At 39.9% G+C, this 25082-nt stretch overlaps 1 protein-coding gene across 2 annotated transcripts in view; it reads right to left on the reverse strand.

The window, feature by feature from the left end:
- Positions 1–1303: 1303 nt before the first annotated feature.
- Positions 1304–25082, reverse strand: part of PHF12 (PHD finger protein 12) — a 40104-nt gene continuing 16325 nt past the window's right edge. For both annotated transcript variants that reach the window (XM_075196837.1, XM_075196838.1), the window contains exons 4-15: positions 23619–24003; positions 23304–23424; positions 22997–23129; positions 22502–22666; positions 22036–22194; positions 20706–21450; positions 16230–16337; positions 13555–13698; positions 11672–11773; positions 11079–11161; positions 3349–3487; positions 1304–2039 (exon numbers count right to left, since the gene is read on the reverse strand). In XM_075196837.1, the coding sequence (XP_075052938.1) occupies positions 1699–2039; positions 3349–3487; positions 11079–11161; positions 11672–11773; positions 13555–13698; positions 16230–16337; positions 20706–21450; positions 22036–22194; positions 22502–22666; positions 22997–23129; positions 23304–23424; positions 23619–24003 (2625 nt within the window). In that variant the 3' untranslated portion in view covers positions 1304–1698. The remainder of the gene's footprint in view (positions 2040–3348; positions 3488–11078; positions 11162–11671; positions 11774–13554; positions 13699–16229; positions 16338–20705; positions 21451–22035; positions 22195–22501; positions 22667–22996; positions 23130–23303; positions 23425–23618; positions 24004–25082) is intronic.

Consider the following 25082-nt stretch of genomic DNA (forward strand, 5'->3'; position numbering starts at 1 on the left):
TTGAACATTGGTTTTCAGGTCCTATAGCTGTACAGAGCAACTATTGGACAGGGTGTTTGGCTCCTGGGATTTTTCAAGTCATACATTAGGTAGGGTCTATAAAATAAATACATTACCTGTTGACATGTAACTTGTGGGAGTTATTCTTATTGTTTTCAGTCGATGCACATCCTCCCTGGCTCCTGCTGGCTTCAATTTGTCTACCATTAACATAATACTAATACCATTGGGCAGGCAACACTGCGTACTGCTACTCACATTAATTACTCTCCTTACTGTGCATAGAGATACTAAGTTTGTGATTATATATCTTCTATACATCTTGTTTTCTATTCTTTCAAATTAATCTTGAGAATGTAACTGTAAATATAGCTAATGTATTATTCCCAGGGATCCACTGAACCACACTTTAAAATTCAAATGATAGAGATACCTTCACAAAAAGATTTGGCAAAACCCTGATCAGATTCTGAATCCTAAATTTAAATTAAGCAGCAGTTTCCTAGATGATAATGCATGCCGGCAGCTTTAGATGGAAGTGATAACTATAATCTGCAACTTAAAACTCATATGGTCAAGATACAGTTGGCAGACTCTTCAGCCAAACTTGAATTGGTCGCATCTTCAACGGAATCCTGAATTCAGTGCACCCGTAAGCATTTACTAATGCATTCAAAACTTTATATTTAAATTGAATAAATCGAAGACATACAGAAAAATATGAGAAGAGAAGGTCACAGGACAATTGCTGGGAATTACTCACTGGCATAGTATAAAAATTATCATAAAAAGGCATTACACATAACCTCAGAAAGAATCAACTTTTTATATATATATGTATATATATGTATATATACACAGAGTACAGGAAAAAAAGGTTTTGTAAAATCTAAAACGATACAATTATATTTACATTGAATCTAGCTTGTCCAATCTCCTCAAGAAGAAGTGGCAGTATTACATTAAAAATAAACAAAAAAAAAAAAAAGAGGGGACAAATAAGTGTACAACAAAATGTTTTGTTACAACAGACAGGAGCCAAAAGGCATATCACACGCGGCACTGTATACATTTAAAAAATTATTTTAAAAAAAATAATAATCAGGGCAAAAAGGCGGTCATCTGTTGTGTATGTACAAAATTCTGAATGCTGTACTTGCTGTTTTGATGAAGATGTTTTTATTGCAGCGGTGGCCAGACTGAGAAGTTTTGTGGAACACTGTTGTAATCAGTTAAATAATTGTAATGGAAAACTGAAATGGTATTTCAATATAAAACGGTCACTGGCACAAAGTAGTATGAGTTGTGTCGTCTTAATTTACAATAGCATGAAGAAATTTAAAAAAAAAAAAATTCCTAAATTTAGCTTCTATGGTCTTCAAACTTTGTTATCGTGTCCGGGTAAACCCACTACAGAAGAGGGCTGTCTCAAGTCGTACAATAAAAAAAAATATATATTTATATATATTTATAATATATGAAATGTATGATAGAAATATATGTGCAAATGCCCCTAAAATGAGCAGAGAAGAAAAACAAAAATAAAAAGGAAGGTGAAGTTTCTTCATATCATGCAAATGTGCAAACTCTTTCTGGCCAAAACAGGGGTTCCGGGAGGCCGCTGGACATGTTTGCTCTGACGAGTTGTCGTATTTCAGGAAGAGTTCTTTGTCTCCTTAGAGTTCTAGTGTTTCGCTCCTATGGAACGGAGTTGGATCGTAAAACGGGCACCTGGTGGGATGACTTTAAAGAAAGCTTGTCTTCCAAGTCCAGGTCTTGTGCTATAGCGTCGCTCTCACCCTTGGGCTGCCGCGTTGCAAACTCTGTGATAGAGAAGAGAAACTGAATGCAGCCCAACTTAATATAGCTTCCATGGTGTAGAAGAGCTGTGCCTTCCCAGCCTGCTCCACTTCCTCCAATGAGACTAGAGCTGCTGGCTTTACAATTACATGGCTGTGCATGGGGACCTTGTGCCTGAGAGTTCATGACTGGCTCTTCCTTAACGGGCTCTGGCTCAGGATTTTGGCTCTTGCGGCGCTCTGGGGAAAAAAAACAAAAAAATTTTCTAATGAAATAAAATATGATGGGCATTTTACCCCACCAACCTTCTTTATAGGCAAACGCACACAAACACACACATAAAAGTGACCAGGTTATAGCTCAGGGCTTCATAACCGTTTGGAGGCTGAAGTTTTTATATGTGAACATATGAATATAAACAGAACTGTTATAGTGTGGATGAATAGCCGTGTAGTGTAACATTTGTGTCTTATAAAACTGATCATTTGTACAGTTTCCAGCACTGACCTTATTTTCGGTCACAGGTCAATGGCAGGGATCAGATCTATAATCCTGCTTTGATCACTGGAGTGAAGGAGAGATAAACTGAGGGGGGATACTACAGGGAATTTTTGCAGTGATTGGGATATAAAAAAAAAAAAAAAAAAAAGAGCTCTGTTTTGATTTCTGAGCTTGAGAGATTTTAAGAGCCTGGAGGGTTTACCGCAACAGAAAACTGCTAAGGAGTGTTACAACTGTAATAAGATACATTAGTCAGATCTCTGATTTTGGAATTCAATAATGATCCACGGCATCCACACTAGTCCAAATACATGTTCTCTATCATGGAGATAGTTTGTAATGTATTTCTCTGGCTTTGTGCTATATAAAGGTTTGCAAGGTCTGGTATTTGAGGGAGGTGAAGGGATTTTCCAGTGTTTGGCTAGAAGGCTTTTTTTATGGGACATGTCATTCAGAGCAGTTATTTAAATTCTGGGGTTTCAAGCATAAAGCTCCAAAGGGATTGTAGTCTATCCCAGAAAGGGGAGATGTGGGGGCAGGTGGACCATATATGGAGAAATGTTCCCCAGCATTTAGGGTCAGAAGTAGGGAACATCTTGTTCAGTCTCTCAGGAGTACAGTACCACCTATTGTATGTATTATACGCAGACTCTGTGATTAAGGTGGAAATAGAGCTTTTAGCTATGCCCTCCTCATCTCCTCCCATCCGTCAGGGGATCAGGGTGTCGCATTCTCTCACATGACGACTTTATAATACATTAGTAATTCGCCATAAAGTATCTAAAACATGTTTTGCTGACCTGTGGGGGACCAGAGACAGAATTAGCCTCTCTCATACCAGAGCAAACAGAGATGTCAAGAAAGGTTTCATTTGGAGCCATTGAAAGGGGTGAAATGTCATTTCAAAAAACTGGATATCAGGAAGGGATATGACATGCTTTTGGGTGTCTGCTTTTAACTTCAATGTTACAATAATTACACAACCTCAGTTTTTGAAGAACAGAGGAAATTGAAGCACATGGTGAATAGACCTGCACTATAACTTACTTATAACGTTCTGCACTTTGGCAACAATACTGCTGGGAGGTGTGGGGAGGATCTTCTCAGAAAAGTCACAGGAATAGAGGACATTGTCAACAGTCGTTCCATGTTCACTGTAATTAAGCAGCTCGTAATGCTTTGTGTTCTACAAGGGGGAGAGCAGAGGAAAAACACATCAACTATATAATACAAACACTCATCCAATTAATCATTGAGGAGATCCTGAAAACTGCACTTTTGGACACTTAAGGGGGAGATGTATCTATGGGCGACAAATTGTTAATTCCTGAAACACTCCAATGTATTAAAAATCTATTTTAGATTCAGACAGGTTGTATTTAGGCTATTTTATTCTGCTGAGTAAAATGAACACTTGTCATTCATTTAATCAGGCGTATAAATGTCAATAGGCGCAGAATGCTCAATGAAATGCATTGCCCATAGAAACGTATCGGGAAAAACACTGTCAACCACAAGTAATGTTAACAGGCTTGTGATTGGCTGAGCAGGTACTGGTCTCAAGCCCCATTGAAAACAATGGTGTTGGCGTCAGAGCACTGTAATATTATTGTGGAATCACATTGCTTTTAAGTCTTCTCAAGTACCTGAAACCAGGGATATTATTGTAGAGAAATATTCCTGGCAATTTTCCAAGTTGCCCTTTACTAGATTCTTACTGCTATAAACTAACTGAAATCAATTATTCTTTGATTGTGAGATGTATGGTAGGCCATTTGCTTTTAGTAGATTGAATGGATTACAAATCGCAATCTAAAATCACTAATATGAGATCTGACCACAACTGACTTTTGATAGCCCCCCTCCTTAGAAGCAGTTTCAAAATCATCAATTTGAATTTTTTGCTGTGTAAAATTGTATGAAATATAACAAGGTCAAGTACATGCCAATTTCAAATATACAAGCTGCACATCTTACAATAATTGTGTTTGACTGAATACTAATAGTGTGTCCCCTCAATACATTGGTGCAGCATGTATATGGAGAACAATTTGATGTAAAGCAATTTCTTCTAGAACTCTAAACTCTTCAAATTACAAGTTGTATATGTTAACTTCATTTCATAGAGGCGACATCACAATATTTCCAGACAGGAGCCTACTACTCTGTGCGGTTGGAGAATTGTTCTTATAACAATGCTCTCACTGACACAGGATCACTACACTCCTCTCCTGAAACACTCCAATGTTGCTGTGAATAATTTTATCACCAGCATTTCCTGCTTAAAGGAGGCTATCTGGGTATAGTTAAATCTAAGCTCTCTGGCAGAGACGATCTGCATTTTAAACAAGTGTCTACATGCACCAACACAGGCTGACAGATCCAAGCCTATGGTTTTACATCTTACACCAAAAACAAACTAATAATGCTGCTGAAATTTAGACAGCGCATAATCATTCTTTATTGTACTTAAATTTTATCTAGCTAATCTTTAGCTCTCGCTAATCTCTTTCTCTCTCTCTGTATCTCTCTCCATCATGGCACAATCATCAATAATAGGGAGGAATTCAATTAGCCGCGATGTTTTCAGGAACATAGCGGATGCGCATTTTTACCAGTACTAAAATAAATTCTCCTCATAGAGGTGCGAAAAAAAAAAATCAGCTGAGATTTCTAGCAAAAATTGAATTCTCCCCATATAGTCTAATCCAGTGGTTCCCAAACTGTGCACCTAGGCTCCCTGGGGTGCCTTGGATATCTCACAGGGGTGCCTCAGCCAGGACCAGTGGTAAGCAAGGTGGGGGACTGCTTGGTAATTATTTAGGCTTCGAGGTGCCTTGAAAAAATTTGAGACCCTAAGGGTGCCTTGAACTGAAAAAGTTTGGAATCCACTGGTCTAATCCCACGTGACAAATAATCCACAACAGTTCTCACTGTAATTTATTCAACAAAACAAGCCTACATAATGAAGCTATCTGGGAAAAGTACATCCTTACTGCTCCCTTGCCAATAGGAGGAGGTAATTCCAGCCAGGCGCTGCTAATGGTATGCACTTAATTATTTCATGACCAAGAAGTGCTACCACCTTTATATATAAAAACAGAATATTTGGCAGCTTGGTCTGGAGCATTCAGACATGCCGAGGAGAAAAGACATCTGCAATGATCCCAGAGAAGCAACTGCTGCTGCTCAGCCTGGAAAGCTTATGAGGTCAATAGGAAACAATACAATGTTCATTATTCAACAGTTAAAACTATCATTTTCAAATGGAGGACACTAAAGGGAGTTGTCAATCTTCCCAAGAGCGCGTCCCTGCAAATACACCCAAAGATTCAGACCTGATAATGCGAGAGAGAAAAAAACAAACAAAAACACAAATCCAAGTGCTAGACATATGAACAAAAATAATTTTCCACACCTGTAAATTATTGAATTGAGGTGTTTCAAATCAGACCCGTTGCCAGAGGTGTATAACGTCAAGCACCAGCCATGCAGTCTCCATTTGCAAACATTTGTGATACAAAATGGGTCGTTCTGAAGAGCTAAGTGACTTCAAGTGTGGTACTGTGATATGATGCCACCTTTGCAATAAGACGGTTTGTGAAATTTCATCCCTGCTGGATATTCCACGGTCAACTGTAAGTGATATTATTAGAAAGTGGAAGCGTTTAGGAACAGCAGCAACTCAGCCACGAAGTGGAAGACCAGGTAACATCACAGAGCGGGTTCAACGACTGCTAAGGTGCATAAAAGTCGCCAACAGTCTGCTGATTTCATAGCGGAAGAGTTCTGAACTTCCACTGGCACTAAATTAAGCACAAAATCTGTGTGGTGGCAGCTTAATACAAAGTCATTTTGGACAATGCTATACTTCCAACTTTGTGGCAACAGTTTGGGGAAGGCCCTTTTATATTCCAACATATCTGTGCCCCAGAGCACAAAGCAAGAACTACATAGACATAGTTTGAGGAGCTCGGTGTGGAAGAACTTGACTGGCCTACACAAAGCTCTGACCTCAACCCCATTGAACACCTTTGGGATGAACTGGGATGGATATTGAGAGCCAGGCCTTCTCGTCCAACATCAGTGCCGGACCTCATAAATGTTAAACAGAATGAATGGGCACAAATTCCCACAGAAACACTCCCAATAACAGCTTCCAAGAAGAGTGGAAGCTGTTAGAGCTGCAAAAGGGGGACCAACTCCATATTATAGTATATATATTTGAATACAATGTCATCCCAGTTGGTGTAATGGTCAAGCGTCCGAATACTTTTGTCCATATAGCGTATATCCAGGGATCTATAGTTGTTTGTTAACACATTAAATGTTAAAGTTCATGACTTTACCATCACAAAACATGGTACAAGAATGGCTCACACAAAAGTGTGCAAACTGCATAAAAAGGGCAGCAGATGACCTTATGTACAGTCAAGTCCATAAATATTGGGACATCATCGCAATTCTCATATTTTGGGCTCTATACACCACTACAATGGATTTGAAATGAAACTAACAAGATGTGCTTTAACTGCAGACTTTCAGCTTTAATTTGAGGGAATTTACATCCAAATCAGGTGAACGGTGTAGGAATTACAACGGTTTCTATATGTACCTCCCATTTTTTAAGAAACCAAAAGTAATGGGACAATCGACTCAAAACCTATTTCATGGACATGTGTGGGCTATTCCCTCATTATTTCATCATCAATTGAGCAGGTAAAAGGTCTGGAGTTGATTCTAGGTGTGACATTTGCATTTGGAATCTGTTGCTGTCGACTCTCAATATGAGATCCAAAGAGCTGTCACTATCAGTGAAGCAAGCCATCATTAGGCTGAAAAATGAAAACAAACCCATCAGAGAGATAGCAAAAATATTAGGTGTGGCCCAATCAACTGTTTGGAACATTCTTAAAAAGAAAGAACTCCCCGGAGAGCTCAGCAACACCAAAAGACCCGGAAAAGACCACGGAAAACAACTGTGGTGGATGCCGGAAGAATTTTTACCTGGTGAAGAAAAACCCCCTTACAACAGTTGGCCAAATCAAGAACACTCTCCAGGAGGTAGGTGTATATGAGTCAAAGTCAACAATCAAGAGAAGACTTCACAAGAGTAAATATAGAGGGTTCACCACAAGATGTAAACCATTGGTGAGCCACAAAAACAGGAAGACCAGATTAGAGTTTGGCAAACAACATCTAAAAAAGTCATTACAGTTCTGGAACAACATCCTATGGACAGATGAGACAAACATCAACTTGTACCAGAGTGTGGGAAGAGAAGAGTATGGAAAAGGAAAGGTACTGCTCATGATCCAAAACATACCACCTCGTCAGTAAAGCATGGTGGTGGTAGTGTCATGGCGTGGACATGTATGGCTGCCAATGGAACTTGTTCCCTTGTATTTATTGATGATGTGACTGCTGACAAAAGCAGCAGGATGAATTCTGAAGTGTTTCGGGCAATATTATCTGCTCATATTCAGTCAAATGCTTCAGAACTCATTGGACGGCGCTTCACAGTGCCCCGAAGAATACTGCAAAAGCAACCAAAGTTTTTTTGAAGGCTAACAAGTGGAATGTTATGAAAGGCCAGGTCAATCATCTGACCTGAATCCAATTGAGCATGCATTTCACTTGATGAAGACACAATGAAGGGAAAATGTCCCAAGAACAAGCTGAAACTGAAGACATTTGCAGTAGAGGCCTGGCAGAGCATCACCAGGGATGAAACCCAGCGTCTGGTGATGTCTATGCCTTCCAGACTTCAGGCTGTAATTAACTGCAAAGGATTTGCAACAAAGTATTAAAAAGTGAAAGTTTGATGTAGGATTGTTTAGTTTGTCCCATTACTTTTGGTCCCTTAAAAAGTGGGAGGCACTTTTGTGCTGTGTTGTAATTCCTACACTGTTCACCTGATTTGGATGTAAATTCCCTCAAATTAAAGCTGAAAGTCTGCAGTTAAAGCACATCTTGTTAGTTTCATTTCAAATTCATTGTGGTGGTGTATAGAGCGCAAAATATGAGAATTGTGTCGAAATCCCAATATTTATGGACTTAACTGTATATCCCAAGTATGTTTAAATTCCCCATCTAGCTCTACTGGAAGTGTATTCCACCTAGCTACTACCCTTTGGTAAAGTTATTCAAAGTTCTGATAAAGCTGCTGTACTCAAGTGCATGCCCCCTTGTTCTAATACTGCTCTTCCTCGGTGTAGAACGCTTCCATCATTGTTAAAACTCCTAAAATATTTGAAAGCTTTTAGAATAACCCCCCCCTCCCCCCTTGACTGCTCCAAGCTATGAATCCTGAGGTCCTTTAGTTTTTCCTGGTAAGTGCACAATGTATACCATGCATTTGTTTAATAATCCTTCTTGTATCTCTAGTTTATGTCCTGAAGTTATGTCCTCCAAATTGAATACAGTTTTCTAGGTGTGGTCGCACCAGAGACCTATATAGAGTCACCATGACTTCCCTCTTTCTACCGACCTTTATGTTACATGAAATAAGGAGTCTTCGATAACTTTATACTGGTCAGTAGTTCCCATTTGTGAGTCGTTAATACTATAAGCAGCCTTTGGATTTTTGAGACCCAAGTGCATGATTTTATATTTTGTCATTGAACCATTCATCTAATCTAGCTAGCTGAAGAAATTATTTTGGTTACCCCCTGCACTCCCTGGTAAGTCTACCCTACTTTGTGTTACCTGTAAAAAGGCATATTATCCATCTGTAGTAATGCCTAATATAAAGATATTTAAAAACATGATTGGTACAAATAAAAATCCTTGGGGTACTTCACTAGTAAGTCCTTCTTCTGAATGTATTCCATTTATGACAGCCCACAACCAGCATTGTATCCACTCCCAAAAATCGAAAAATGAATTTCTCAGTCCTCAACAGGATCAAAGGCTGCACTAAAATCAAGTAAGCCAAGTCTATGGCTCCAATCAGTCAAAAGGTAAATCAAATAAAGTTTGTCAATCTTCCTCCAATAAATCCACCCTGCCTGGGACGTTGTAGGTTGCAGTGTTTCCATTAATTTCCCCACTACAGGTGTCGGACCCGCTGGTCTCTAGTTTCCAGCCTCTTTTCCACTTCCACTTTCTGTGAAGTGGGAGAACACTTTCTATTTTCCAGTACTCTGAAATTCAAATTCCACAATGCAATGTAAAACTATTATATTACTGAAGGCTAAACTATAACTAATGATACGATGGGCCAGCAGACGAAGTCTATGCCTAATTTGACACATGTGAGTGAGCAGTGACAAAGTAGAATGGATCTGGTGGCTCACCAGATTACATGGGGCCCAGACAGCACAATGGATCTCCCACTAGTTCCAATAGACCTCTGCTTCAGCTGGGTGAGGTTGTGAACAGGACTGTTTGTCATGCTTGAGTAACACATGCAGCTAAACCTAATTTACCCAAACTATTCCTGCAATTTCTAAGGAGCTGTAGGGTCTAAATTACTATTTGTTTCACTCTATTTTATTGTACCCTGATATAATAAAAGACAGACATTCATGTTATATAGAAAAGGATGTTCTGCATAGGTAAAACAATAGGTAACCATAACTGAGAGGGGGAGGGGGTAGAGTGTGTGGAGTTGGAGGCGAGTCTGCCATCTTCTCCATAGCTAGTACTAAGTAGTTTCCACAATCCTCAAGCCTACATTTAGATACTACTCTGGGAGAGGGGATCTTACCCGAGAGCCCCCTACCTGAGTACAAAGGGGACCTTTGTCAAGCTCTTATTATCTGGTCTGAAGCCCCACAAGGAGAAGGTTGCCAGAGATAGCTGGCGTCAACATCATGCCACGACAATGTGGGGGAAGGGTTTAGCCCAATAGTATGTTTAATATCTGTAAACATCCTACCTCCTAATTTTGTAAGTCTCTTAAATATTGTTATTACTACCATCTTTTATTTATAAGGTGCCTCAAAAGGTCCTCAGCACTGTAAAATAAATTATATTCATGGCTGCTTTCTCTTCCGGACAAATTCAGACAGTAATCTTTGGAAAGCACCAAATTATAAATAAAGTATTTTGTAAGGGTATTACACTATGTTGTGTTTCATTTTAGATATTTTGTCTATGAATCTCCCAATTATGTCCAGCAGAGCTAATTAAATTGCTCTTGGAGATATACCCTTTTTGATAGAAATGTTGGTACATAGGAAATGTCTACATTAATTACTGGTGAATATTGGGAGTGACTCTGCCCGGAATCTTGGTGGTAATAAAAGATATCCACACACTCTTTGTAGAGACCTGTCATAAAAGGAGATTTTCTAGTCTTACTCCACTTTATTAGTGTGGTTTGAGCAGGGCTGTTCTTTGAAAAAGCAATATTGCACTTTTGTTGTTTTCTGTTGGTTAAAGGTTATAATCCAGTATTTGGAGCAGAGATATACAAGACATAGTGGATCATCACAATATACAGATGAGTAAAATGTGATTATTTTTGTAAAGTACAAGTTTTCTATAGATTCGTATAAGACTATAAAAAATGGAAATATTGCACTAGGAGGTGCTTTTTTTTTTACTCTATATTTTAAGCTGATTGATTTAAGCATGCTATTACTATTTTGAATTTCTTGTGATCATCTTCTCTACAGTTCAACATCAACTTGCTATTGATGAGGAACGAGAAACAAAATAAGTAAATGCTGAAATGAAATATTGCTGCTACAAATAAAACTTTCCAGTGACATTCTCCTACAGATTAACAGCATATAGAACAGAATAAAGATGAATGCACGCATACTCACCTCATCGTAAAATATGCAAGCGTGTTTACCAGACACATAGTTGCAATGACCATAATTTGTAAGGCACACGTCCATGTCTGCTCCTGCAATGAGACGTGACACACACCGTGAACAGGCTTCTCAGTGTACTGGAGCAGTGCTATTTGCACATTTCTCAGACAGCACTCTATTAACAGGTAGGAAAGTACTTGCAGCTACACACAGACTTGTCTTCAGATTAAAAGTATCCTCTTTTGGAAATACAAGTAATTGTGCAATAAAGAGAGAGAACCACTCACTGAATAAAGCTCATCTAAAAGTCTATGTCTTGTATAAACAAACATGTGCCCGACTCTACTATACCCAAGACAATGCCTGACCTTGTCTGAATGTTACATAAAGCGCACTTAACCTCAGAATTATGGCCTTGTACGACCCCCTGCTCCTAGCCCAATAGAATGAAATGTCCATTATATATTTGTACAACTTTGATGAAACCATATTTTTTATTGGCTGCACATTAACAAAAAAAAAAAAGAAAGATATAAAATACTAAGTATGTAGAGGTATACACAATATACTGAACATGATGCAATGTGATGCTTAGAACTAACCTGTGCCGATGTAGAGAGTGCGGTAGCACATGTTCACAGGAGCCCCAACACCCATCATCAGAGGGTAGAATACAGCCCTGGCCTGCACATCTCTCCTCTGGGCTGTGAAAAGGAAAGAATGAAAGGAAACCGTCACAGTTGTCTACATACATATTGAGGCATTTCATAATGGTACAATGTATCATTGCGTTTATAATAAAAACAAAAACCGTTTGTCTGTAGGGCACATAGCCCTTGGAGTTCTACAAGTGTTTTTATATGCAAGTAAACAAGTGTGGCATCACTGAAGCAATATTTGGAATGCTGATTGTTCCTTTTTGTGCATTTTATGCTGTTAAGCCCAACAAAGTCTAGAGAGCTCTAAAATGCTAGTAGAACCACATAACATATTTGTACGACCATTAAAATGCAAATAAAAGGCCAGAGAATATGAGGCTTTAGGCATTTTAATGAATACAATGTAATCATGGAAATTAAAAAGCTACAATATAAAATCAGATTAAAAATGATCCATTTATTGAAAGTGTTGTATAGGTTTTGCAATAAGGAGTTTAACTGGGGAGACAATAATATGCCTGCTTACCTCATTACGGTATCTCTGTGTAACGTGTGACCAGTCAGACAGGATTTCATTTGATCCAGGCCAGACACTCCCTTTACATTTATTTGCCCTAAGCCTAACTATTTTATCCCCTTGCTCAGAGGAAATCATTGCAGTCAGCCAGGAAAGAGATAAGTCAGCAAAAGTTATTAATTATTCATCCTTATGCTTTCCACCTCATCCTATCTTATTACTATACAGCACAAACACTGCTTATTTCATGTAAATCCCCTGGTCCCAGGCTCATACAATCAATGTCTTCATGGGATTTGTGATCTGCTTAACACACCACTTTAATCCCCAACATTACTACAGTACAATCCCGTTTAGATATCTCCACGTACCATAGATGGACTGGACTCCCTAGTCACATAAGAGACAGCTCCTACACCCTGACCAGGTAACTCACAAGTTATGATTAGGGAGCAGTGAGACCGCATCACACGGCAGAATGAATGTTATCACAGCTCTGGTCATTTTGTAAGATGTGAATTTAGGATTCAGTGCAGATTGGCAAAGCAAACCCAGAACTCAAAGACTGTGTTGAATAAAGTTTGATTATCTACATATGATGCTGCCACTCTACCCGAGCCACAGGATTGCTGTCTAATATTACATTCAGCATCACTGGCGTATGCTATGGAGTTTGGAAATTAATCCGTGTGGGCTGACATGTTCCAGCCATGCAAAATTCACGATAATAATCCTAAGGATTCTGATAGAAACATTATCGAGCTAGTTTAGACCACACATGCAACGATACTGGATCAACGGCTAGATATCACCTGAAGTACGGCAATATAACTGTGCCAGCATAAATCAGCTTTTCCTACTTTAAACATCAACCAGTTTATGATCAGCTCTGATGCAAGTTGGTGTAATGTGTGCAAGTATAATACTAATAATGATAATCCTTTCATCCTCACTTATTAATGGGTTACATCCATTATATTTAACATCTGCCAGCCCCAAATTAGCAATGTGTTATTCTGCCATTTCTCCAACCAAACCAAGACTGTGATGCCTTACCCTAAGCCACAGCAACAACACATACATCTTGTTATACATTCATTAAAGTGGGAAAATGGGAGTGTGCAATAAACACAACTGTTACTCCATAGGAAGCACTCTAAAGATGGAAGTCATATCTGTCTTCAGATAAAATCTTTTTAAAGTTGTCCAATGCTTCATTAATTTCCTGAAAGTTAAAATCCCATTGGTGGATGAGATTAGTATGGGCGAGATTAGTAACACACGTAAATAGGATAAAATGCAAACCCACCTTCCATGTGATGTGTGAGGGAAGGAGCGGGCTGGGGACGGGTGGCACTTGCTACAGGATGCTCTTTGGAAGAGAAGATTTCCTGGATTCTCTGCATGGCCAAGAACTTCACCAGCTTCTCATCCAGCAGATTTATCTGGATCTCTGGAATATTCATTTGTATTCAAAAGTGAGTATTATGGTTTTAGAAGAATATCAGAATACAATAGCAGAAAAGTACACAACTATTTGTGTCTCATGCTGCCTATATAAATACAAAAATTAAAAAGTATAATACAAATACTAAGTATAATGCATGTAGATAGTGTTAGAATCAGCACAAAAAAAGGTACTATGATATTTACATAAAAATCACCATTGTATTAGATGCATTGCTCCTGCTCTCGTTAATATGCACAGCACTCTGAATTTACCAATTTGCTTGTTCAGGTGGTTGGATAACACAAGAATAAATGCCATTTCTCCTTAATCTCAATCTTAAAAGACACACTCTAGTAAGCACTAGTAATAGTCAGGATTCGACATACAGGATGGAAAATTAAAGCTTAAAGGTAAATCAGGCTGAATCATATCCATGAGAATGCAGCATATCAGATCATTAGGAAGCAGTGACATCAGGCAGGTTCTCAGTGCCGCCACATGTTCCTACCAAATGTATAGTAAAAGGATAGTAAATAACATTTAAAAAAAAAAAAAAAAAAATGAAAACCTAAAACGGTTTTACAGACATAAGTGGTTGCCCAATACATTTATATATAGAGCCTCACAAGCAATCACCAGTCCTGGTAAGTATAAGGTGCCTAGAGCTGTTGAGCCAGCCAGAGAACACACTGACATCATGCTCAGAGATTGTAGTCTGCTCTATCTGCCTGACAATATACCCATACACACTCTGTATGTGTGAATAATATCCTGATTTTTTACAAAAGAAGGTCACACTCCGCCATATTAGAGGGGAGATGGTTTCACCTAGAAGATGATCAAGCTGCAGTGGACAAAACTGCCTTCCATAAAATTCATCGTAATCTACAGATGACCTGGAGAACCAGTATGAAGGAATAACCTAGGAATAAGACTTGTTGGATTGACCGAAAAAGGCAAAACAGAGTATTATAGATAAGTGTCTACTGGGTACCGCTGGAGGTCGTCTATTTAGCTCCACATTAGCCGTTAAATGGCACACGACATCCCTGATATGGTACTGCAAATGGGTGCTTCAGTACTGCTATTATGTTGATAAAGAAAGGCTAACGCGAGAACAGAAAGCCCACTTCAGTTTGAAGATATCACCATCTAGCCGATTTTTCTATGGAGACCCACAGGCAAACAGATGGCACCACATTCAGAATCTAGGAATAAAGTACTCAACCTTATCTCAGCTAAACTCCTTGTGATCGATGATAGACTGGCAGTGCTCATCCTATAGTTAGGGAAGGTGGATCACTCTGAAAGTCCAGGCCACAGGAGCAACTCTAATAGAGCTGCACTCAAGCCTTATACAGAAGCTACACTACACAGCGGTTACATTTACATAAATACCTAGTGCGGTCACTTGGGTTGTGTTTCGTTAGGGGACATACGTTTTTTAAATATTAGGGACAAGACGCATGGAGCATTAAGGGAGATAATCATTTATTTTTATTACCGTTACTCACTACATGCTTAGCTGTCAACCTATTATCAACTGTGCAATGCAACAAGCAGGTCAATGCCACTTAAATGATGTATGTGTATTTCATGCTGGCTCTGGGAGACACCCGCACGCAGGTAAAAGTAAACCAAGAAGCTATTTAATCTTGTTGGTGGGCTCTGGATGCTTATTTATGTCCTTGCCTGATGAGGACACATGTATTCCTAAAGAATAGGACACCAGCACTAATCCTTTTATAGCGTGCTGGAGGGATAAATAATACATTTAAGAGGGCTAGAATTGTCAGTTTTGTTAAAAACCACCTCCCTGACATAATACTTTTTCAAGAAACACATCAGCAGGCAAAAACTTCTAGTCCCCAAAAAGCCATGGATAAGGAGCACTTAGCACGCCACCTGCTCGCTTTACACTAAAGGAGGTGTGAATTCTGGTCAGCTTGTCTGTCTTTCCAGTTGTTAAATTTAAAAGGCAGACTAATGGACAGTATATAATTATGGAATCTGTAATACATCAGGATGACTTGATTATTGTTAGTGTACTGCCCCTACCCCTCATTCAACATCCACCTGATCACAGACCTTTCCCTTAAGTTAGTAGTATTGTTCCCTTTGCCTATTACAACAGGTGACCTTAATCCTACATTAGATGACAAACTGGATAGATTCTCCACGACTTATGAGTGGTACCCGAGATCTATTGGAGATCATGCTGATACAGCCACCAGGGCTCTCATGTCTTGGTACACCCTGCCTGCTTTCACAGAATAGATACAGGCCTACAGGGGATGTCTTTAGGAAATCTCAAGAAATGTGTATTATACTGGCAACACCCATCTGTACAAATAGGCTGTTCAGTTGAAAGACCTACATCTTCTTTAAGCCATGTTATCATATTACGGCACTGCATGGACTGTATTAATGGACACATGAATGTATATCATCTGTTAGTTGAACGCGCTACTTTGTATTGCACAATGTTATTTAAAAGTGAAAAACACAAACGTGATCTCATTGATATGACTCACCTCCATTTCCATCCATCAGTGTTCTGAGGGAATTTGTGAGCTCCACCATCGCTGAAGAACCAACTGAAGTTCCATCGATTATTAATGTACTAGGTCGCACTTTACCATCTATAAGAAGATCGTTCAGATTAGTACAGCAGATGATTTATCAACAACACCCATGTAGACTATATTGTAATGTGCAGAATCTACACACACACAAAAATATATAATCCATCTATAACCCTTCTGGGCTGTACCCCAAATCTAGGGGTAAGATTGCAGCCCTGAGGATGCCCCCTTTCCTGGAACGGAGAGTAAAGAGTACATTTTATATTGGAGAAGGGGCCGAGGATTGCACTTTTTTGAAACTTGGGGATTACATACCCAGGTAAAAAAAACAGTTAGTGAAATTACATCGGCTTATATATTTTAAGCCAAGTGTCACTGAATAAAGCAGAAAATGATTAGGTCCAAAGAACGTACAAGTGTTATTCATCATTACTAACAGTGCCATCTGCTGGACACTACAAATGTAGTAAATGACAGCTTAACAACAAACAGCAAACGTACAGTGAAAGGTTTTAGCACATGAAGGTTAAACTTTTGCACACATATATAAAAGAGCTCAATAAAAGATACTAGTTACAAGTTAAAGCTGTAACTAAATGGCAATTTCAAATCAGCTTTCTGATGTCAAAGTATTTCACAGTTGGCAAACAGTGACAGATGCTGGGGATGGTAGAAGTTAATCTGACAAAACAACAGGCACATATGATTTTCACACAGTAAATACTAACCAGACAATAGCAAACATGTTATTCATCTAACACACAACCTGGTGACATCACTGTGCCATTTACCTTCTTGCAACTTGCATATCTCCCTACAGTAATAGTGGTTTACAAAAAGCATACTCAGAAATCACAACAGTGGCATCTCCACACTAGAACCAAGATACCGGCTGACTCATAACTACTTAATTACCTGAGGGTTTTTACCCTTTAAAGATCAGACCAATGTTTATTGTTCAGAGGTCATGTTTATACACAGTCATGCCTGAAGCTTCAAGCCCTGGCCTCCTCCAGATCAGTCCCATGTGTTGCTGTACACACGAGCCTGATCTGGTCAGTGGCGGCTGCTACCTGCACACAATAGTGCCATGTTCTGAAAGAAGAGTAGAGTAGGCTCCTAGTCGTATTTATGGTGGACCATGAAAACCTATAATTAGCTAAAGGTTGGACTGGCCAAAATCTCCCACTTTACATGGTGCATATACATAAGCTTACCCACCACCCCCTCTAAAAGTGTTCCCAGCCACTGCATTGTTGGAGATGGAGATGTGACTCTAAGGGCAGGGGTGAGATGAAGTCCCTGCGCTCTGACCAGTGGACACACTGTTTTCCAACAACTCACACCAAAGCGTTTATAACTGAAGGGCAACAACTGCTCCCCATCCGTTCCTGTCACAGTAATCTTACATTTCAATGATCACCAACAGGACCAGGACCCATGGTGCCAATATTGAGATATCTGCACATTAAGCAATGGCAACAAAGATTTAATAAATAATGCAAAGTTATGCGGCAAAAGGGAGCATTGTAAATGGGAAATAATTTGACAAAGGCTGGGATATGAACGGTGGCAATGCGGATACTTTGCTTTCTGGGTGGATAAATGGTGAGATCACTGGCTGTATTGTATCAATAGTTCATTGCTACAAATTGGGGACTGATTTGGTTCACAGCAATATAGTCATGACTGGTGTATAAAAATACCTGCTTAGTTACAGTGTGTGTTAGGAAATTTGGATTGTAAGCCCCAATGGAGCAGGGTCTGATGTGAGTGTGTTCTCTGTACAGCGCTGTGGAATTAGTTGCACTATATAAATAAATGGTGATGATGAAAAACACAGTGGAAAATTTAAATGGTAGAGGCCGATTCAAGCCAAAGTTATGAGCCGCCACACATCACCGCTGCGCATATCCAGGTACTACAGTATCCAAACACCCCCACCCTCCGTGGGGTGCGAGAAGTCTGATGTTGCGGAGTGCCTCAGGAATGGCCGTGAAGGCACTCCGCAGCACATAGCTCTGAACTGAATTAGCCCAGTAAAGTTTAACTGGTGCGAAGTTTACTTTCAAATACCTCCCACCAAACAAGTTTAGTTTCACTCCTTCATTTAGCAAAAAAAGAAAGACAAAATACCCCCAAACATTGGCAATGTGCTCTCCAGCACGTTGCTATGAGCGGCTACATTGGTGGGGGGAGACAGCAGCTGCTCTCACTGTAGGTTAGCCGGCTAGTACTGTTGCAGCATGCCATAGTATAGAGAGCCAGCCTGATTAGCCTGGGTGCTGTTCCTATTAATAGTAGTTCATCTGTTCTGGAGTCGCACACTTTGCACTTATAATACAGCGAGGGGCCACATCACTACTGCTCAATTTCATCCGTATAGGTAAACTTTTATGTTATTTACCTTCACTACAATGACACCATTTTTTTTTTTTTGAGTTTTTAAACATCAAAAGTTAATCTACCATTATGCTGAATTGCAGATATAATGTCCTAATCCTTTTTGGACAGACGTTCCCCACAAAAAAGTGCAAGTGTCATTTTATTTCACAGGGAAAGGAAAAGTAACGTGACACTACACTATGCATCAGTTTGTATGGATTACCCATCTATTCAAGCAATTGTAATATTCATTTTGTTGAGTCAAAAAGGCTTTCATTTGGTAGTATATTGGAATAAATGTCTATTTACGGATACATAAAAAGAAAAGGCAGAAATAATTGGGTAAGGAGAAAAAGATAATACTTTTACATGAATCTCTCCAAAGCTACTTTCAGATAATTTGTAAATTACCCCAAAATGTAACCGTTCTCGCAAGTATAGGAAAACCAAATATGTGAACTACGAACAAGATCAGAGACAAGGTTTATAATCTAGTTGCAGAAAAAAACCCCAAAAAAAAACAACAAACTGAGGTGACAGTTGAAAGAGAGGATCCTTTTACATGGACGGGGCACATTAATGGACAGAATCACAAGTATAATTGAAAAAACTAAAAATGGTGACAGGTGAAAGAGAGAGACACAAATAAAATGGAAACCAAGTAGTAAAAAGAAGATTAGAGCTTGAGTTCAGGGTGGTCCAAGTGTGAAAGAAGGCAGTACACCTTAGGTGTGGTAGAAGGGTTCCAAGTCTGGTATTCAGTTATACTGAAAGGGAGACCAGGTTAACAAAAGTGGGCAGTTTTTTTTCAATCTGCGGGTTTAACAATCCCACTTAACACAATTTTACAGGTAGGACATGTCTACTGTAAAGAGGAAATTCGTCTTTCGGCTTGTAAGGGCTCTCAAGCAACCTTTCTGTGTTCCTTTTAAGCAGGTATTTAGATCAGGCAGAACTATTTAAGTTGGGAAATGACAAAATGCAGCTCCCCAAATACAACTGTATACAAAGTAGAGAGCAGAGCTGTGCCACAACCAAACAAATAAACAATTCAATGTATTTCAGAAAAGATGCCAGAGTTCACATACAAATCAACAGATAAGCCATCAAAGGTGCAAAGCCACAAACAGCAAAAATGACAATTATGTCAAGAGGTGACAAAATATTTGCACGCAGTCTCTGGATAATTGCACTTGAAAATGGAAGTCTAACGCGTCTCATCAGGAAAGCTTCAAAATGGCACAAATCATTCCCACCAACAGAACCCTCCCCCCATACACATTGTGTGCGGCTGAAGCATGTCTCAGCAGTGGGAGGACACTGGCAAGCACAGAGTATTGTAGGGGGCTCAAGAAAGTTACAACCGCTCAAACAATTGAAAATAGCATATTCCCACCATTAGGACGTCAGAGCACAAGGGTAATGAGTTCCCATAATGGACATCATACGTGACACACAAATACTTATGCTGCCCACTGACAAGACGACCCCCCACATTCATAAAGACATGCACACGAACTGTTTATGTGATTCAAATAAGAGCATCTTCAATTCAATAAAACACATTGGACCCGATTCATTAAGGAAAGCAAGGCAAAACAAGGAGAACATGTTCTCCCGGACAAACCATCTTACAATGCAAGGAGCGCAAATTAGTTTTGTTATTTTGCACGCAAGTTAAATACTGGCTGTTTTTTCATGTAGCACACAAATACTTGATAGCTTTATTTTTACGCTGAAATTTAAAAGTTGATCTACAACATGCCCTACCCCAACTATAAATCTGTCCCCACATGTTAAATTCATCTCTCCATAAAAACCCTTAATCTTCATACACAAAGAAATGACCCACAGACTGTTCGCAACCATGTTGAGATAAGGTGGAATATCTTCCAGGCCTTGTGTAAGGAAGGAGGATCTCTTGATCACTTCTGTCCTGCAGAACAGGGTTTTGCAAAGGTGCAAAGTTACTCCATTTCTTTGCTTTCCTTTCCTCAATGAATCAGCCCATTGTGCCTGCAGTGAAGCACTGTCACTCACCTGTAGGTGGAGCTGCTGCACAAAGTTTGGAGGCACCAGGCGCTGCAGAGGTGATATCACCACCAACAGCCTGTGGAGGTGTAAGTGCCCTGGTGCCAGATAGTGGTGACCCCACAGGTCGGGAATCATGTAGACTCAGAGGAGGTCCAGGTTGCGTTGGAGTATGTTTTCGTGACAAAGTGCTAGAAATTTCAGGACTGGTGCAAGAATTGGGAGTAACAGCAGACACTGGAAGCCTCTGGGTACAGAGTGTGGGTCCTGCCGTGCTCTCAGTCTTCAACACATGATTTGGGAGAACAGTTGCTGTGGGAGGCGTACCTGACCGAGGCCGTGTTTGCCGCTGGGAAAGTACAGAAATGCCAGTACTAGCTCCAGTTAGCCTTTGATGGTCAATCAATTGTTCCATGGGGCTTGGGCTAATATTGTAAGTATGTGGCCCATTTGATTTAGACTCCGATATAGCAGGTCCATTGGAGGTGCCACAGTTGGCCGAGAGTCGCGGTTTCACCACATAAGTAGCATCTTCCTCCACTGTTGTAGACTGACTGCTGGGACACAGTCCTAAAGATGAAGGAAGCTGGGGCTTGCCATCGGCATGCTGGTGAGAGTTGGAAACGGAACCATCAGGTGCAATGATCGGTTTGACATCCAACGAGTCTAAGTCGTCTGATCCCCAGGATGGCATCTGCTTAGCAGATAAGTATTTCAGTATGCTGCACTGAAGTGCGATGACACTACGAAGCCACTAAAAGATTTAAAACAGAAGCAAATACATTTAAATTAAAAGCTATGAATACATCTTTCATCAAACACTTATAGAAACAAAAATATAGACAAGATGATGAGAATTTGTTCTCTAGCTGTTGTAGGGACAGGAAATGAAAGTAAATGTGTTCCATGATATTACCATTATCCCTTTGATAAACAGACAGTGACCCGTCACCTATACAGAGAGGAGACATCTACTGTGTGGGCTCAGCCAATCAGTTTGCTTAGAAACAGGCATATGGCCAACACTCATAAGATATAACTAATGTCCAAGTAGCAGTGATTCCTAGTAATTTAATAGTCTGCATTCTCATTATTATTTCAGCTCAAAAAATGGCTGTCCCCACTGTGTGTAGCTCACAGTTACACTTTAATCTCCCAAAGTAGTCAAAGAAAACTGTACTACATATTTTCAAATTAGGTTCACTTGTGTCCTAGCTAAAGAGTCATATGCATGAACACCCTTCCTTATCAGGTTTTTTTTCATTTTATTTTTCACTTTTCTGAAGTGAAAAAAAAGCAAAGCAGCAGAGGCAATAAGAGGATTTGTTTTCTTACTCACCTCTTGTTGCTCTGCTTGGTTAGCTAAGTGCTCAGAGTGCAGTAGGCGCTTTTGTGATTCATCAGGAACACCGTTACAAATCAGCTCCCCATCACGTATACCCGCAGGAGGCAGTGACTGCTGAGGCGATTGGTACTGGGCCTTGATGGCTTCAGGAACCTGGGGAAAAGACTTCTACATTAAAATGGAACCAATGTAAAGTCGTTAGCTTTGCATAGCATTAAATAGGCGTGATTGTAAATGGAAACATGACGCATAGATATCTTACAACAGTAGTGGATCATAGGGATTCTAAAACAATGTAAGCTCTGTAGTTCAGAAACCAATAAGAACTATATTTAGTGGTTTCCTACCAAGATGTATTACTGTTCCATATACACTGCTATGTGCCAAGGTTTATTTTCATCCAAACGGTTTCATTCTAAACCAACAATCCCAGCCTGGAAAGCATTTCAAGATTATGCACCTTGACTGTGTTTTTCCTGGCCGATGGCAGCGTCCTACGGTTTGGTGGATGTATTTTGTGGATGCGGCTCAGAAAGTCCAGCTTTACCGCATGCTGGGAAATGGTGTCCTGGAAGCGGTCAAACACCTGGCATCGATTACTTAGGGTCATACTCTTCTGGTTCAGCTGAAAAGGAGAGAAAGGACATAACATTCATTTAGGAAAAAGCACACACCAATTTCCATGAGCACAAAATTGCTGTATATGGAATATACTTTACTATCGATTTAAGAAAAAGGACTAAAGTGGATTGTATCCAATTTGCATGCACTCGAAAACCAGCAACATATCTTATGAAACAACATTCATTAGCTGTGTAATACAAACTTTACCCTATAGGGGAAAAGGAGAACATGACACCACCTAAGTAAAGGTTTGAATGGAAATGCCAACACTGCATCATTCTAACAATATAAAATCCGGGTGATTTAATCAGCAATGAATAAAATGACTTGCCACAATGTGCTCAATATGGTTGGGACACATCCAGCGGCCGGTCGGCATGGCAGTGAGAGGAGGGTCCAGACAGTCCATGTGAAACAACAGTGGGCAGTAATCGCACTGAATTAAAGGGGCCACGCGACAGCTCCTGGCAAAGAAATGACAAAGTTATTCAGCACAGAGCTCTTTGCTCTTCCACATTTGTTGTCATAGTTGTATAGTAATGTAAGGTGACATATACACCGACAGTACAGTGCTCCCATAGTGGTAGAATACTGGTCTGCAGTTATCCAGCATTAAACTAGCCAGTTACTATACATGCCTGTTACAAGTGAAGCAGACTTTAACTGGCAGAGGAACCAAGCCGTTGTGATCCAACTCGTGCTGTGCTTTCTTCATGTTTTTCCCTGTCATTTCCTCTTTCCTCCGCCGCTTGCTGGTGCCTGTGGAAGAGTTGGCAATTACTCAGCACATTGTGAAATTATGACTCAAAGCAACAAATGCCACGTGCAAATATGGTCCATGAGCTTCTAAGACCTAAGTTACCCACTAACATGCTGGTAGATGGATCTGGTGAGACACGTGCTGCAACCTCAGTGGGTCAGAATAACTGGAAGTGTTAATCCTCATCACTGACCTGGAAGTGCTGTGGTGCAGGTGAGCTCATTGGGCAACTGAAACTGGGTAGGATTGCGCTCCATGGCTGCTGCAATGAGGAGCTGAAATGGTCTCTTGAGCTGAGAATGACTGTAATCAGTCTCCGCTGAGGGTTCATCATCCACATCAATCATGTCCTCATCCATGTCATTCTGCTCAGAATTGGGAGTATCAGTGCTGGCACTGGATGTAGGGGTGCCTGGACGGCTTACCCTCCTCTCCAACAGCTTGGCTTGGGAAAGGGCTCGAAAGCTGCCAGCAGCTCGCTCGGAAAAATCCATGTCACAGGTGGGTGACACAGTCCTCCTCCCATATCTGTCAAACAATCCATTAACCTGGCCCAGTTCCTTCTTACGTTCACGTTTCTGCAAAGAGACGGAGAGAAACCCAGTGATTAACCTTTGTCTTTTAGCAATATACTGAGAAGAGCCATCTATATTACGATGATACGCAGAAAGATTTGTTACCCAAAAGAAAATAAATATTGTTTGATTAGTGAATCACAAACAAGGAATCAAAATGTAAACATGCCACAATGTGTAAAGTGAGATCTACAATGTACTCCAAATACAAGCAATAATAACATAGGATATCTTACAGCACAGAGTAGTCATCGCAACAGAGATGGAATGACCTTTATATGAATCATATTTGTAAACGTCAAGAGCGATTCCTGCCTGTTCCCTTCTATTAGCTACAACTGGTTTTCTTATTTCTAACCTAGCAAATGTGCATGTAAAAATTGGGGTCAGTTCTGCTTATTAACATGTTAGCGAGCACATAGAAATCCTGATGTATTGTTCACTAATACAACCTCATGCAGAAGCTGCATGCTACCACCTGCCCTGGTTAACCCACAAACGACAAGCAGCATGCCAGAGCCTTCACATAGGTAGATTACAGCATCAACACAAATCCACTCTGTATTGCATTATTGGAGGATAAACACCGATTCTCGTATAGCACTAATTAAGAAAGCAGCAGCTCGTCCTTAGAGAGCACCACACATTACCCTTTATACTCACAATTTGCATAGCATGGAACAATGCACACAAACACGTAACATAACTCCATTTTTAGTGAGCTTCCAAAAGTATCCATCTAATAGAATATGGGGTATTTCTACAGTATGATTTACTATACCTTAAGTAACATTCTTTATAATAGTATATCTGCACATTATATATTTACCAAAATGATACTGACCCAAAGGGACAACTTGTACAGAGTGAACATTAGCATGAAAACAAAGACAGTATTAAACACAAACCTTACAGACCATCACAGGGGAAAGCAAACAAAACAAGCAGAGTATTTATAATTAAAACAGCAGCTGGAGTGTGTGTAAAGAAGGACAACCTATCTAGGCCAATAAGCTAGTTGCTAAAGTGAATATATCAAATCACCAAACATACATACAAGAGAGTCTCAGTTAATATGTTTT

This window comes from Mixophyes fleayi, chromosome 2 (assembly GCF_038048845.1).
Source record: "Mixophyes fleayi isolate aMixFle1 chromosome 2, aMixFle1.hap1, whole genome shotgun sequence".
Taxonomy (NCBI): Eukaryota; Metazoa; Chordata; class Amphibia; order Anura; family Limnodynastidae; genus Mixophyes; species Mixophyes fleayi.